General features: G+C 45.6%; 1 protein-coding gene across 1 annotated transcript in view; it reads right to left on the bottom strand.

The window, feature by feature from the left end:
• Nucleotides 1-5,482: 5,482 nt before the first annotated feature.
• Nucleotides 5,483-14,914, bottom strand: part of CCDC3 (coiled-coil domain containing 3) — a 45,110-nt gene continuing 35,678 nt past the window's right edge. The window contains 2 exon segments of the mRNA XM_050914050.1: nt 5,483-7,872; nt 7,875-7,884. Coding sequence (XP_050770007.1) covers nt 7,610-7,872; nt 7,875-7,884 — 273 coding nt within the window. The 3' untranslated portion in view covers nt 5,483-7,609.

Here is a 14,914-nt window from a genome sequence, read left to right as displayed (position 1 = left end):
TAGCCATGCCTGGTGTTTGGACACTTGTCCAGAGAAGCAAGAGGTTTTGGTGAGCTTGGAAGGAGCGGGTTGAATGCTCTGGCTTTTGCTCAGTCCCTGCGTTGCACTGCCTGCGGCATCCTGCACCTCCCTGCACCTTCCCGGGCACTCAACACCCACCAGTCCTCTGCAGGTCTGGTTTTTAAGCAAACCAATACCTCTGCTTGCCTCACTGAAATGTCACTGACACAACCGAGTTCTTACAAGTGGGGGCCTTTGGGCTCCCTTACGCAGACCCTTGATAGACAGTGCGTAGCAAATGGCTCTCCCTTTTGCAGGAGTCCCATCCAGGTACTGGTGGCCACCTCTGCAAGACCGATTCTGGCCCTATGAGTGCTCCAGCTCCAGTGTCCCTCCTGTAGCTACTCCTTGTCTCCTTTCTGACCTTATTGGAGCACCCTTGTCCTTATGGCACCTCCTTGCATGCACAGACCATAGCCTCCCCCAGCATATGCTCCAGCTCCAGGGCACTGCAGAGGCATCCTGGAGCTGGAGATACAATAAAAATCTCCTTTTATCTGTTCTGGCATGGGCTGTCTGTGCTGCCATCTTTGGCAGCTCGACTGTCCAGTCGGGACGAAGACCCAAGACAGGCTCAGGAAGGTTCATTAAGGTCATTTGCTGTGGTTTTAGCCGTGAAGCACTGTGAAGACTTTGCTGAGTGTGTGTGCATTGCAAAACCAAAACATTTCAAAGGCTTCCTGCTGATTTTTGTTGGGGCAGGGGGGTGTAAGGATGTGAAAGGACTTCTGCCAAATTTTGTCATGACTCCAAAGTGGGAGTCTGCCAAAGAAAATGTCACTTCACTGATTATATTTTAACATTGCAAAACAATTATTCACCACCACCACCTTGTTCTCAGAAATGGCTCCTTGTTTGTGGAAAACTTCAGTAAAAAGAAAAAAACCTGTTCATAGGCAGGCAGATAACCAGAGGGGTAGATGCCATTGCGCGCAATTAACATTACCAAAGCAGCAAGCAATTGCTAAGACACTCTCATCAGAAGAAGCCATCAGGCACCTCAGGAGTGGTGTGATGCCACCAAGCTCATCTAATGGAAAACCAACCAACCAAGTCATAGAATCATAGAATCGTTTAGGTTGGAAAAGACCTTTAAGATCATCAGGTTCAACCATTAACCTAGCACTGCCAACTCCACCACTAAACCATGTCCCTAAGCACCACTTCTACACAGATTTTAAATACCTCCAGGGATGATGACTCAACCACTTCCCTGGGCAGCCTGTTCCAGTGCTTGACAACCCTTTCGGTGAAGACATTTTTCCTAATATCCAATCTAAACCTCCCCTGGCGCAACTTGAGGCCATTTCCTCTCATCCTATCACTTGTTACCTGGGAGAAGAGACCGACATCCACCTCGCTACAACCTCCTTTCAGGTAGTTGTAGAGAGCCATAAGGTCTCCCCTGAGCCTCCTTTTCTCCAGGCTAAACCACCCCAGTTCCCTCAGCCGCTCCTCATAAGACTTGTTCTCTAGACCCTTCACCAGCTTCGTTGCTCTTCTTTGGACATGCTCCAGCACCTCAAGGTCTTTCTTGTAGTGAGGGGCCCAAAACTGCACACAGTATTTGAGGTGCGGCCTCACCAGTGCCGAGTACAGGGGGACGATCACTTCCCTAGTCCTGCTGGCCACACTATTTCTGATACAAGCCAGGATGCTCTTGGCCTTCTTGGCCACCCGGGCACACTGCTGGCTCATATTCAGCCGGCTGTCGACCAACACCCCCAGGTCCTTTTCCACCAGGCAGCTTTCCAGGCACTCTTCCCCAAGCCTGTAGCGTTGCATGGGGTTGTTGTGACCCAAGTGCAGGACCCGGCACTTAGCCTTGTTGAACCTCATACAATTGGCCTCAGCCCATCGATCCAGCCTGTCCAGATCCCTCTGTAGAGCCTTTCTACCCTCAAGCAGATCAACACTCCTGCCCAACTTGGTGTCGTCTGCACCAAATCTTGACCCACCAAAAGATGATTCCTCAGAAAGACAGCATCGCTCCTGCCCCAATACATCTGTGTTGTGTCTGCCTCCCCAGGCGTTAGCTCCGACGCCACCTGGGAAATCCCTGTTGCAATGACTTGGCCTGGTTTCCCACACAGCCAACGCAACCAGAGCCAACGAGCCCTCCCAGCAGTGCCACGTATGCTGGGACGTGCTGTCCTGCTTGCTGTGTTTGTTTTAGGGGATTAGGAACATGCCTAAACCAAAGTGCATGTTGGAAGCGATGTTTCACACGCAAAGCAGTCTGGTTTGGAAGGAAATAGCAACGTTTCTGTGATTAAATGAAAATAATTGGGGTTAAATGGGGAGGAAAATGAAATTTCCTTGCAATTACTTGGATTTATTATAAGAAAAAATTATATACCTTGTCAGTTTTATCTGCTCTCCACAGTTTTCCCTTTATGTTTTTTCTCCTACTTTTAGAAATGAATTTGGGCTCTTTTGCCTCATTAATGAGAGATTACCTAGCTTGGCGAGTTTTGTGTATTAGAAATGGGCTTTACTGATACAGCTCTGAAACACTGATGTGGTCTTCTGTTCCAAAAACCCCTTCTGCTAAAACCCAAACAGAGTAACATGGCTAGTTCCCTAATTTATTGTTCAAACATATGGAAGTCGTTCTCTTCTCAATGGTTTTGGTGTTAAGGAGCAAAGAAAGCTGCTAACATTGTCTGCTCTCCATAAATCCTCCTTTACTATACGGTTCTTCCCGAGTTATCCAGGTAGGGTTGTTAAATCAGGATGGTGCTTGGGATTTAAGAGAAAATAATACAGCTTATTTGATGCACTTTTTGCTCTATAAGCATCCACTTTCAAAAAACCCAGAAAATCCTATAGCAAAATCTAAGGACAGAAGGCGCTTTTTGGGTGCGGATCAGCATCTGAAGTATCCACTTCAGTTCTGGTGAGACACACGAACCTTGCAAAAGTTTAACCAGCGACTGAAAAAGCACAAGAGAGACATGTGGTGGTGGTGGTGGTGGTGAAAAGAGGACAATCCCAAGATATCCCCTCTCCTGTTTCCCTCTATCATTCTCCTCTCTCTGCTCTTCTCCAGCCCGAAGTCCTGGAAAATATGGTTGCCTGTCATATGAAGGTACTCTGGTTTTTGGATTTTCCTTCTTGCCTCTCACTATACATTTCCTATTAGACACTTTTTTTGAGACAGGGAATAACTGCACACTGCGTCCCAGAAGTGGGCATACCTCATGCTTAGCAATGTAATGATGGTCTCTAGCCCTTGCCTAACAGTTTCTACCACTTCACCTACGTTTTTGATCGCAGCTAAGTGTTGAGACAATGTTTTCATAGAATGATATGGTGTAATGTCTCTATCGTCATGATACTAGATTGATCCAATTGATTGACTAATTGACCACTAATTGTATACAATTATATTAGCTGGCTGACGCCAGCTCAGAGCATCTCATTTCATGTGAAAAGATAGGACTGTTTTTCTTTTCCCCCATTAATATCTTTTTACATTACCTACATTACATTTAATTTATTTTTGTTGTCAGTCACTCACTCAGCATCACTCAGCTAAGCCTACTCTTTCTCACTGTTCATACCCATTTGCTCTCTGTCCTTGCAATTTGTTAGTATTCATTTTGCTCCTTCACTTCTTCTTGTCATTCCCTGGATCCATCAGGAAAAATTGATTCGCCATGAGAGCATTCCCAAACTCCTCCACGGTGAACACAGACGCCGAAAAGCCCCTCCTTGCCTCGTGTTCTGGCTTCATCTGCTCTGGGAACCCCTAGCACTGGCCCTGCAGACGTTCTGGCAGCCTTCAAGCTCCTGATGTGTTTGCAAAAGCAGATGTTATTAATTTGTAAAGCATCTTCGAACTTCTCATGGGGGGCTGCCACATTTGGTGTGGTTTCTAATCAATTGCTTTCCTCATTTGAACACTTCTACTTTCTTTTTTCTTCCTTTTCTCTTTCTTTTTTTTCTTTTTTTCCCAGGATGTTTTTTGGGTTTCTATACCATCCCTTGCCAACCCATCTAGCTATGTCAACCTCCTCTGCACTTCTACACCCCAGTGTCTCCCGTGTAGCTCTTCAAGAGGAACATACTCAATCATGCCTTTCACACTAATATGGAAAATGCCATGAAATTTTGCCTTTTTGTGGGTTTCCAGATTAGCTAGTCCCTGAAATAGCTACAGAGTGGGTCTAAAAATTAGCATCTGTGTCAGGCCCTATGTGATGTATACCAACCTGAATGGATGTAACCCAAATTCCTCTTCATGCTCGTGTTTTCTGCCCATACAACCTCCCTGCTCGGTCTCTGGATACTGTCACCAGCAGGGACAGGCAATCAATGGTGACACTTTAATAGCATTTTTATTTGGGCTTGGCATCCCCTGTTACTTGTTGAGGGAGTTAACTTGTGATCTGATCTGATTGCTAGTCCTTATCTCTGGAAATGATCCAAAACCAAGAAGGAATCAAAGGAAAAAACTCACAAGGAACCAACCTTTTTTGGTTTTGTACCCAGAGGGGACATTTTGGGTTGCATTTGGATTTTGCATTTGGGGGTTTTGTTTCTGTTTTCTTTGCAAAGTAACAAAATTCTCACAAAACTGACATGGAGAACAAAATGGTTTACTTTTTTTTTTTAAAGCTAGAGAAAGGGGGAAATAGGAAGATGTCGGTTTCAGCTGGGATGGAGTTAATTTTCTTCTTAGTAGTTAGTACAGTGCTGTGTTTTGGATTTAGTGTGAGAATAATGTTGATAACACACTGATGTTTTAGTTGTTGCTAAGTAGCGCTTATCCTAAATTAAGGATTTTCAGTTTCCCATGCTCTGCCAGCAAGCAGGTGTGCAAGAAGCTGGGAGGGAGCATGGCCGGGGCAGCTGACCCGAACTAGCCAAAGGGATATTCCATACCATGGAACGTCATGCCCAGTATATAAACTGGGGGGAGTTGGCCGGGAGGGGCAGATCGCTGCTCAGGCATCAGTCAGTGGGTGGTGAGCAATTGCATTGTGCAGCACTGGTTTTTTTTAATTTGAGTTTTATTTCTTTTTTTTCTTTCTTTTTCCTTTTTTTTTTTGTTATATTCCTTTTCATTACAATTATTATTGTTATATTTCATTATTATTATTGTTAGTATTATATTTGACTTCTTTAGTTATTAAACCATTCTTATCTCAACCCACGAGTTCTAGCTTCTTTCCCGACTCTCCTCCCCATCCCACTGGGAGGGGGGAGGAGTGAGGGAGCAGCTGCGTGGTGCTTAGTTGCTGGCTGGGGTTAAACCACGGCAGAAGACAATTCCAATCTTTTCATCAAGAGACAAAAATATCAGCCAAAGAAGAAGATTTGCAACACAGTATTTGGAAAATTTGTAAGAATAGCACAGGTGTAGCTATATTAACTATACTTTCTCAGCTTTATACAAACATTTATAAAGCATGAATGAATACCAGAGGGAATATTTTTATTAACAAAAAAATTAGAACACAAGCTTTTAATACCTATACCAGGAAAAACAGTTAATTTATTTAAACAGCAGTTTAGAAACCAGAAACAAACCAGAAAGAACTAGTTACTTTCCTGTGGATTTAAATTTTGGAGTTAAAATCTCTTGATCGCTTCTAGGGAAGCCTTGGGTCTGTAGTAATTCTCAGGAAACAGCATTGCTGACTACAGCACAAAACAACTCAAATTGTGCTGATTCGGTAGGCAAAGTCTTTGAAACCAGTGGAGCTTGTGGAGGAGTCAGAATCTTAAGAAATGCCAATGTTATTTCAAGAGGAGGAAAAAAAAAAAAGCTCTATTTCCAAAAGGAGCAAAACTGGAAGGTGATTAAACTCAGCAGCATCCTAGAAGCCAACACACGGCTTAACTTCTGAGTTCAGCTTGGACTGAAGCTCATGGTTGAAAGCTGATACGGGCTTTTCCTAGCACAGGGATAGTTAAAGTGTGGTCCAGCAGCGCTGTAGCCTGGATATACTCTGATTTTGAGTGCTGAGACACAGCATGGAGACCATGCAGTGATCTGGTAAAGCGTGGAGAGCTAGAGGCAGAGCGGTGGTTTACACGCTGTTATTTCTGAGGGCCTCACCTCTATGTTAAAGATCACCTGGATCAGTCCACCTGTACAAATCGGGTTTAGCCCTGGCAGGTTGGCAGTGTTGCCTGGGGCTGGGCAAGGGCCGGCTGCCCCTGTTGAAAAGCATGAAGCATATCTGCACTTGGGTCTCATGCTTGGAGTAAGAAAAACTCTTTTGAGAAGGGAAGAAAAACACAAAACCTCTTCTTCTACCTTTCTCTCCTTATGGTGCCCTGTTCTGAAGGAAGGCTCGTTGAGCACCAAGACCCAAAACATGCTCTGGTACATTAAGACAGATGAAAACATCAGCCATGGATATTGATGCCTTAACCTACGCTGCTTGAGGAGAAGTCGGTTTGTAAAGGACGGTGGACTTTTTTTTTAATGAGATAATCAAGAAACAGGATTTACTTCATATTTTAAGAAATCAGACTATATCAAATGTGTAATAAAAAATATTTTCTATAGGATTTTAAAATATATACATATATAAACTACCTTAATTTTTAATGCCCTGTTGATATTGATGTGGTCTCTACAGTATCTAAGTGTAACTAAGTGAGGCTGCCCAGCAACCTCCATTATACCTCCAACAGTGATTACAAAACTTGAAGCCTTGTCCACACTGTAAATTAAACCTGCTTGAAAACAGGATCTGAAATTGTCTGCTGGGCCTGATCCAGCACCCACTAATAGTCAGGCTAAGTCCACTCCTGACTGCAGGAGCTGGATTAGGTCCTAGACACAGTCCCAAAATGATGCGGTTTCCAGCCCTGTTGGTTGGGCAATGATAAAGGCACCTGAGGGAGTTACTGAGACCCTGGAGGCACTTCCTGATAAAATAAAAAAAATTAGATACTTTATTTAGAATATTTAGGAATATTTAGAAACAGTCTTAATACAATTTGGGCATATCTATACTTCATTTTGAGGAGGGGCCCAAACCGACTGTGTCCCGGACATAGCCTTTGCTCAGACACTGGATGTAGACTTTAGTGAAGCTTAAGGGAGGTTGAGAGCTTGGGGGTGATGATGGAGCAAAGAGCATTCATGCCTGCATCCTTCCCACAGCATCCATCTCCATATACACCCCTGGCCTTGCTTGCCCAGCCCGTGTGGAGGAAGTAAGTTGGCAAGAAGAGCTCCTGTGTCAAGTGCCTGCAATGGCCCATGGGGCTGAACTGGCACTTTCATCAAAGATAGCCTAAAAGTGGTGACGGAGGTGGAGCGGGGTGAGGGCGGAGAAGCACAGATTACTGTCTGGCCCTGTGTCCACTGAGGACAGCGAGGACATGGCTTTGGGCTGTGCCTCCAACACACAGCCAAATCTGGTTTGCATTCCTGTTTAATCCAGCACTGTGTCTAAAGCAAGTTCAGATTCATTTTCCATGCAAGGTTTGAAGCACAGTGTAGACAAGGTGTGAGGGCCAGATCCTGATCTAATGCAGGCAAAATTCGCCATTATCATTGGCCTGAGCACTTACCCTTGCATTATACTTTAAGGTAGGTAGCATGGGAGTTCTCCTGCTTCAAAGAGTTAATATAGGGGATTTGACCACCTGCAGAGGAAAGTTTCTCACTGAGCTTTCGGTTCATCTGCTCCACGTGCCTGGTGTTTTTCCTGGCTTGCCGGAGAGACCTCTTGACTTTCTTCACCCGATCTCGCAGCTGCTTGTTGCGCTTCTCCAGTGTCGCCACTTTCTGCTGCAGCTTCTTCACTCTGTCCTCCTCCTCAAACAGGGCTTTCTGGACGAGGAGCACATGAGCTGAGGGGACAGCAGAAACGAAATAGCAACAGGTGAGCTTTACACAAAAACTTATTAAAGCAAGGGTTAATTCAGGTGTTCCTTGAAACACCTCACAGCTCTTCAAAAAGTAGAATGCTTTTTTTGGAAGTTCTGTTCTTTTTTTATACCTTTTTTAGTAAAATCCTCTCTTTCACTTCTGTGTTCAGATAAGACCCAAAATCGTAGATCTTAATGACACTAGTGATTCACAATTACTTTTATGAACTGTTTTGACAGACCTGTCCAGCCCACTGAGGCTACATTGAATTTATGGAGGAAGGCTGCCCTATTTCTAGTATGAAACTGGAGTTCAGGCCAAGGGGTGTCACTTTTGGAAAACTCTAGATTTGATTCAGCTGAGCAGCCCTTCAGAAACCCCAGATTTTGATGTGAGCCTGCCCTTTGCTTTTTATGTCAACCTGTGAAATAAGGACAGCACCTGCAAAACACAGAACTGGTTGGTTTTGCCTTTTCAAGAACTGAGTTGTCTTAAATGTCTCATTATATGGGCTTCTTTCCAACAAAACCTTAAAGGGTAAGATCTCAACAGTCTCTACCAGCATTCAAGATCCCATAACTTTAACAGAAGTGATTTTTTGGGGGGTCATTGGCTGAAAACTGCCCCTCCCATTCTACCCACTACCAACTTATTGCAATATTGCCCCCAATAGGGACATCAAGCTCTCGATGTCCACTCATGCCTGTGGCTCTTAGAAAGGCAAAAAAAAAAGGAGCTGGCTTCAACGGTGTTGCACACAAGGCATCACTAGAAGAGCAGCTCACAGGGCATTTTCAAATCTGCTGGGTTGGATGATGGTCCAAATGCAAAACATCTGTTGGACAATTGTTCTTCCTCTACTATCTCATCCTAAGATACCCAGAGGTCTATCTCATCTCATCTCTATGTGATTGCCATGTTTATGGTCTCCTATTTCTGACTTGCTTCCTGTTTGTCGGTGCAGCAATAGGAATGGGATGAGAAACACCAGCTACAAAGGCTGCTGACTAGTTTCAATGCAAAGGAGTTGTGTTCCTGATGCACAATGTCACTTGGGACAGGATTCAGCTGCCTTCTAAGCAGCTAAAAGTGAGACTCTGGTCTGGGCTCCTCTCTTTTGGTCTCCCCTGTAAAGTCTGCAGGGAGAGACATTCAAGAGGGTGATCCCCACCTCCTAGGGCAGTGGGAGGAATCACCCTCTGAACACAACTCTCTCGTTTCATTGACTACAAAGGCACCAAGTTCCATGTTTTCTACCTGGGCAACGTTTTCCAAGCAGAGAAAGGAGGAGGTGCCTGGGACTCAAGGACAGCTCCACCATAAAGTTTCTGATCTAGAGGAGCCACCATCAAAATCTATTTCTGCCCAAGTGATGTGCCTCCTTCCTTTTTTTCCTACAAAAAGCATCCTGAGATATTTTATTGTGCAAGTGGGACTTTCGGCTGATTGCTGCACTGGTGCGCTGTGAGGAAAGGCAGTGTCTTCTGCTGGATTTCTCCTATACACATCTAGATTTTTTTTATGTGTGTCAAGCACTCCTGGAGCCTGGATGGGCTTTCTCTGGCAGAACATTTGGAACAGACAGGGAATCTAAATAAACAAGTAAATCCTCACTGTGATGATGAAGGATTACATGTTTCTTTCCATCTTACTTTGTAGTATTTTCAACAACTGAAAGTAGGGGAGGGAGCCTGCTTTGATGAATAACATTTCATTTGCTTTGGAAACCCCCAGCAGCCGAAAACCATGGCCAGTCAAACACAGCAACTGCTTCCAGTTCCCATAAGCTCTTGTTTCTTGTGCAAAAGCACTGCAGGGCTTTGCTAAAAGGCAAATGCTTGCCCCAAATGTCCTCTCGCTAGGGCTCTTTTATAAATGCATACTAGGGAGACTGGGAGCTCACAGATAGAGGGCCAGAAATTGCAGTGAAGAGGAGGGAATTTGGTTTTGATCACAGCTCATTCCAAGTGCTGTTTGAAAACAGCCAGCACATCTTGGCTTTTGTGTTTGCCAAACCCTTGCAAAACTTCAAGCAGAACATTTCTTGAATTTAAATCCCTGCAAAGGAGAGCACTGAGTTAGGAAAAGACATTTGTTGGGAAGACAGGAGGTGGAAACTCTACTTCATGAGGGATTTCTTGCATTTTCCATTGATGCAGTGATAGGCATGGCATATGACAAGAGTCCGATGCAGAGGAACAAACAATTCATGCAGCTGAAGTGTGAGGCTGTGCGAACCCAACCTTGTCTCATCTGTCTGGGCTGGCTGGGGGGGAATGGTAATGTCTGATGGTAGACATCAGGGATGGCATTAGCCTCATCCCAGAGGCACTCCCAAACCTTTTGAGGTTGCTCCTCTGTCAGCAGAGGTAGTCCAGCTCTGCAGAGCCGCTGAGAAACTTCTCAAACACCATCAAAAAGCTAGCCAGCTCATTTGCTTATGCTGTTCCTCTTCTAGGTCCTCACTGTCCAGTCTGAAACCCATGGTTTAGTGCTTAAATTATCTGGAGATATGCAGATAGATCACTGGAACAACACAGTTATAAAAAACTGAGGTACTGTCAGACATGCACAGCTTTGTTTACCAATAGTGTAGGTGATAGGAAGAGCCCAGCTTGATAATTAGATGCCTGCCTGCAACTGCAAGACTACCAGCCGAAAAATAAACTTTGTTTCTTCTACATGGGGAAAAATAACAAGGTGGAGTCCTCACATTCTCACCAGCTGGTTACAAACAGCATTTTTCACAGGGTTCTGCAGTGAGGATGATGTTTAAATGTGAGTGCTGTCTACCCTTGCTGTTACTGCTAGGGCTGCAGCTCGCGTGCAACCAAGTTATTTTTAAGCTGGTGCTGAGAACTGTGTAACTGCAACAGCTAGGAGCTCAGCACAGCCTGTGTAACTAACCCAGCTGCTGAACAAATAGGTGAGAAGTTAACCAGCCCTCAGTCCATGTTGCTACTTGAATACTTCTTGTTTACAGCCAGATGAGATATCCCTGCACCGCACAGTTGTTCCTATGGAGCGTATCTACAGACAAGAATTTCTTACCCCATTTTGTCTGGTCTCATACACCCATAAATGTGCACAGTTTGCACTGATGACTATCAAGATCAGACCTAAGTCCAAAAGCATTGCTAAAAGCTCAGAGAACTGGATTTTTTTTCTGGGAGTGGCCTGTGCTCCCATTCCCCATCACAGCTTGCCATGTCAGGTACACTGGAGGGGGGGGGTGTGTTATGCAATGTTTAAGGGACAATGAAATCTCCATCCAGCAAGGTAAGTCACTGAGGAGCCAGTTCCACTTGGTGCCACTGAAGGAAAGGATGGGAAAGGATGGATAGCTGACAACTACTATTCCCACAAGGTATCAACAGCAGGCAGTTAAGCAACAGCTCTGAAATGCCACACTTGGCATGGCACACATGCCCACAGACCTGGGAAATGGAGAGGAGGACCAGGAAATGGCTCCTAAGAAAAACTTACGGGTTTTTATTTTAGGTTTCCTTCAAAAGTTACGTTCTCTAGTGACCCACAGTTCAGAAGAGTTGTTTGTTCTGGAGATCTCTGTCTGCATGTCTGCTTGTTCCACAGTTTTGTTAGCAAGGCATCCTCAGCAGTGGTTAAACTCAAGTCCAGAGCAGTACCAGGAGACGTAACAAGAAAGGTAGCACAACAAGAACCATACAGCTCCTTAGGATTTATCCCAGATATAGCCTACAGCTGTGAAACTACAAATTAAATATATTTGAGTATTTGTCTGAAACATCCTGTCACAAATATACCCAGTTTTAAGTTTCACTGCATCTAGATGATTTACAAAATCTGTCCATCTGCCAAACAATCAGCACTGTAACAAATCAAACTGATTTTCCGAGCGTCACATTACAGGCATGCAAGCCCTTTACCAAACACCCTGAATTGACGTATGTATACATTTGTCTGATTGACAGACACACACATCTGCCTTCTATAAGCTTCATTTGAATGGGACATTGGCTAGGAAACACCCCATGGATGAAGGCCCGATGGTAGTGTTCATCCACTACAAATTGTCCATAAATGGCTGAAGTTAGCATTACAGACCTCAAGTCACTCAAAACCCAGCAGTGGCACCCAAGTCTTGCCCTTCATCTACCAAAGGGAGAGAAGGTGAGTTCTAGCTAGCTCCTCATGCATGCTCCCTCTGGGCAGCACTGCTAAAAACACTGGAGCCCCACTACCTAAAAGTCTTTCATTTCAGGTCTCCTAAAAATATCTTTCACATCAGACAGTATTTTTGACATTTAGATATAGGGTGTCATCAGGGAGGATGACTGTAGGAACATCTTTAAATGTGTGACAGTAAGAGCTGATCTCTGCGTGGACATGACGTGGTTTTAGAAGAACTGGGCATGGGTCACTTTGGTTTCTTGCCCTCAAATCTTCCTCCTGACCCGCACTGCTAACTGGAGCAGTGTCTAGCCAGGATACTCCCTCAGCATCCCAGACCCAGCATCACCCCAGCACAACCTATGTTCTTCATTATGGAAGAAATGAGACTGGAAACACAGCCCAAGCACCGCAGGTAGGGAGGCACAGCTCCGGCTCTGCTGCCGAGCCTCCTCCGCACTGCATCCCAGCGAGCTCACCACATCCCTGCACCGCTCTCCTCTTGCCCTTCCCTGCTATAAATCTGCTCCGCAGAAAAGGTAAAAACTGTCTGCATTTGCTGCACATTGACTTGCTGCTCTGTGCTCTACTGCTGTTCAAGTTATATAAAACATCTTAAACCAAAACCTTATGCAGCACGAAGTGCGTACCTCCAGCTCTATTTGTCTCAGCACAGCAATAATTCATGAACTCTCTCTCAAGGGGCTCAGGAGCCAAACATAGCTCTTTATTTTCTTTAACTCCACCATGATTTATTTCCCCAACTCCTTCTGTGCTCTTAGCAAGAGGAAGGGCTCTGTGCCCTGGGAAAGCTCGTAAGGACACAATACAGCTCACACAGACGACCTTCACCTCTCCTGGCCAGGGAGGTCCCCTTTGAGCCCTGCCTTGCCGTGGCCACATTTCAGACTCTGAGCATCACTTTCTCCGTTTGTTCAGCCCCTTTGGGCAGGCTATGTGGGAGCGAGCATGTTGGATGGAAAGGCGGACGGTGCGGCAAAGGATAGCAGGAGGGGTCTGGCAGCAGAGGGTATTGGGTTTGGGATGGAGTGACTTAACCTCTAGTTACTGGGACTTTTCAGCCAAGACTAACACTCCTGCTGAAGTGTGGAAAAGCCCCTGTCAGCACTGTTAAACCATCGTGTTGGGTGAAGTGGTGGGGGCATGGCAGTGCTGGGTTAAACCACCTCTGCTTGCTGCAAGACCGCACCTTTCAGAGGTACCGAATCGGGGTCCCAAGGGCAGATCCAGCATCACTGGCATTAATGGAGATGGGCTGGGATTTCACCCTAGGCCTTCATGTGAATCACCAAGACACGTAAGACCTGGATGGAGAAAGAAATGATTGTGGCTATTCTTATCTTACTTATGTTACTGAATGCTGGGTCAGCATTTGCCGTGGGAGGTGTAAGGCTTGTGGCACAAGTCTCCAGCTCATTTGAAATGTTAGAGATGGGGACTTCATTGGGGTATGAAGCACTGCCTGTAGGGAGCCTCTGCCAGGCTACACCCACCCTGAAGTGTCTCGGCACCGTGAATGGTGCTTTTCTTCCCCATTTCACTAAATTCACATTTCTTCCCCTGCTCACTAAAAGCAGATTTTCACTTTAAACTCCTAAGATGCAGCCAGTCAAGGCAAGTCGTCTCACCTTTCCCAACCATCATCGGAGAGGAATAAGCACGTCCAAGGGGAGACTTCTTGCCTACCTTAGACACCTGCCTCAGGTGGACCACTTTTGGGGACGCCTCTCCATTGCCTAGATAACTAGCTCAGACTGAGATGGATCCCACTCTGAGTCCCACAGAATGGCAGCTGGCATCACTGACTACCCGGGGCAGGCTGCAAGGGCAGCATACAGATGGTTTTCTTGGAGTTTGGAGGACCTTGCCCTGGAAACAGACCCAAATCCATGTCCGTGAGCAATTGGGAGTCTTTAAAAACAGCCTTGTTTGTTCTGATCTGCATCAAACCGCTGCTTGGTGGAAAACCATCCCAAGAACTGTTGGAGGGCCTGCCAGGGGCAGCTCTTGGATGGCATCTGGCAGGTCTTTTGGGTGATACTTGGCCCTGACATCCCACTGAGCGGCTGAGAAGGGCCCATGTACCTGGAAAATGTGAACGGTGTTTACAAGCTGTAAACGTAAGGCCCAAGTGCCAAGCTCCACCAAGACACGGACTCAGCACAGAGGATGGTTTACTCACAGGGAAGAGTGTTTTTCACAAGGAAAAACACTCGCAACCTATTCTTTTTCTTCTCATCTTTTTTTAAATAATGATCCTAAGCTGAACAACAGATTTTTTTAAAAAGATACTTCCCTGTGATTAAGTACTTTGAAAAACCAGTCCTTCCTCTCTGGCAAGGTGTCTGAACTGCTGGTGGTTCTCATCTGCAGTTTGTGTTGCAGGCATCCATTTCAAAACCCTACCCTTTGCCTTCGAACTCACAGCCCTTGCACCCCTGCTCCCAGGCTGGGGGTGGTTTTAGAGGACACAGAGGGATTAGGAGGCACTTGAGGGCTGGTGAAAAGACTCTCAACCCTGGAGGTACCTGGAGAGAGGTCCCTGGCCCCAAAACCATGCCTAGAGCATGTCCTGGGGCATTGCTTTCCCCAGACACTTTGAGCCCTGAAGCCTGAGACGCTGCTGAGGGGGAAGATGCAAAGATACCAGGTGACAGTCGCACCCGTTCCCCTCTGCCAAGATTGGGGATGGAGGTGGAAATGTGTCTCCATGGTACTTGGATTGGTCACTGCCAGTATCCAGGAAGGGAACAACACCTTATTCCCTATACTTGCAAGGGAAAAAAGGCAATGGTTTAACGAGAATAGAAACCACACTAATCAAGAAGACAGGAAAGG

Source organism: Gymnogyps californianus, chromosome 1 (assembly GCF_018139145.2).
Source record: "Gymnogyps californianus isolate 813 chromosome 1, ASM1813914v2, whole genome shotgun sequence".
Classification (NCBI taxonomy): Eukaryota; Metazoa; Chordata; class Aves; order Accipitriformes; family Cathartidae; genus Gymnogyps; species Gymnogyps californianus.
This window is presented reverse-complemented; position numbering and strand designations above follow the sequence as displayed.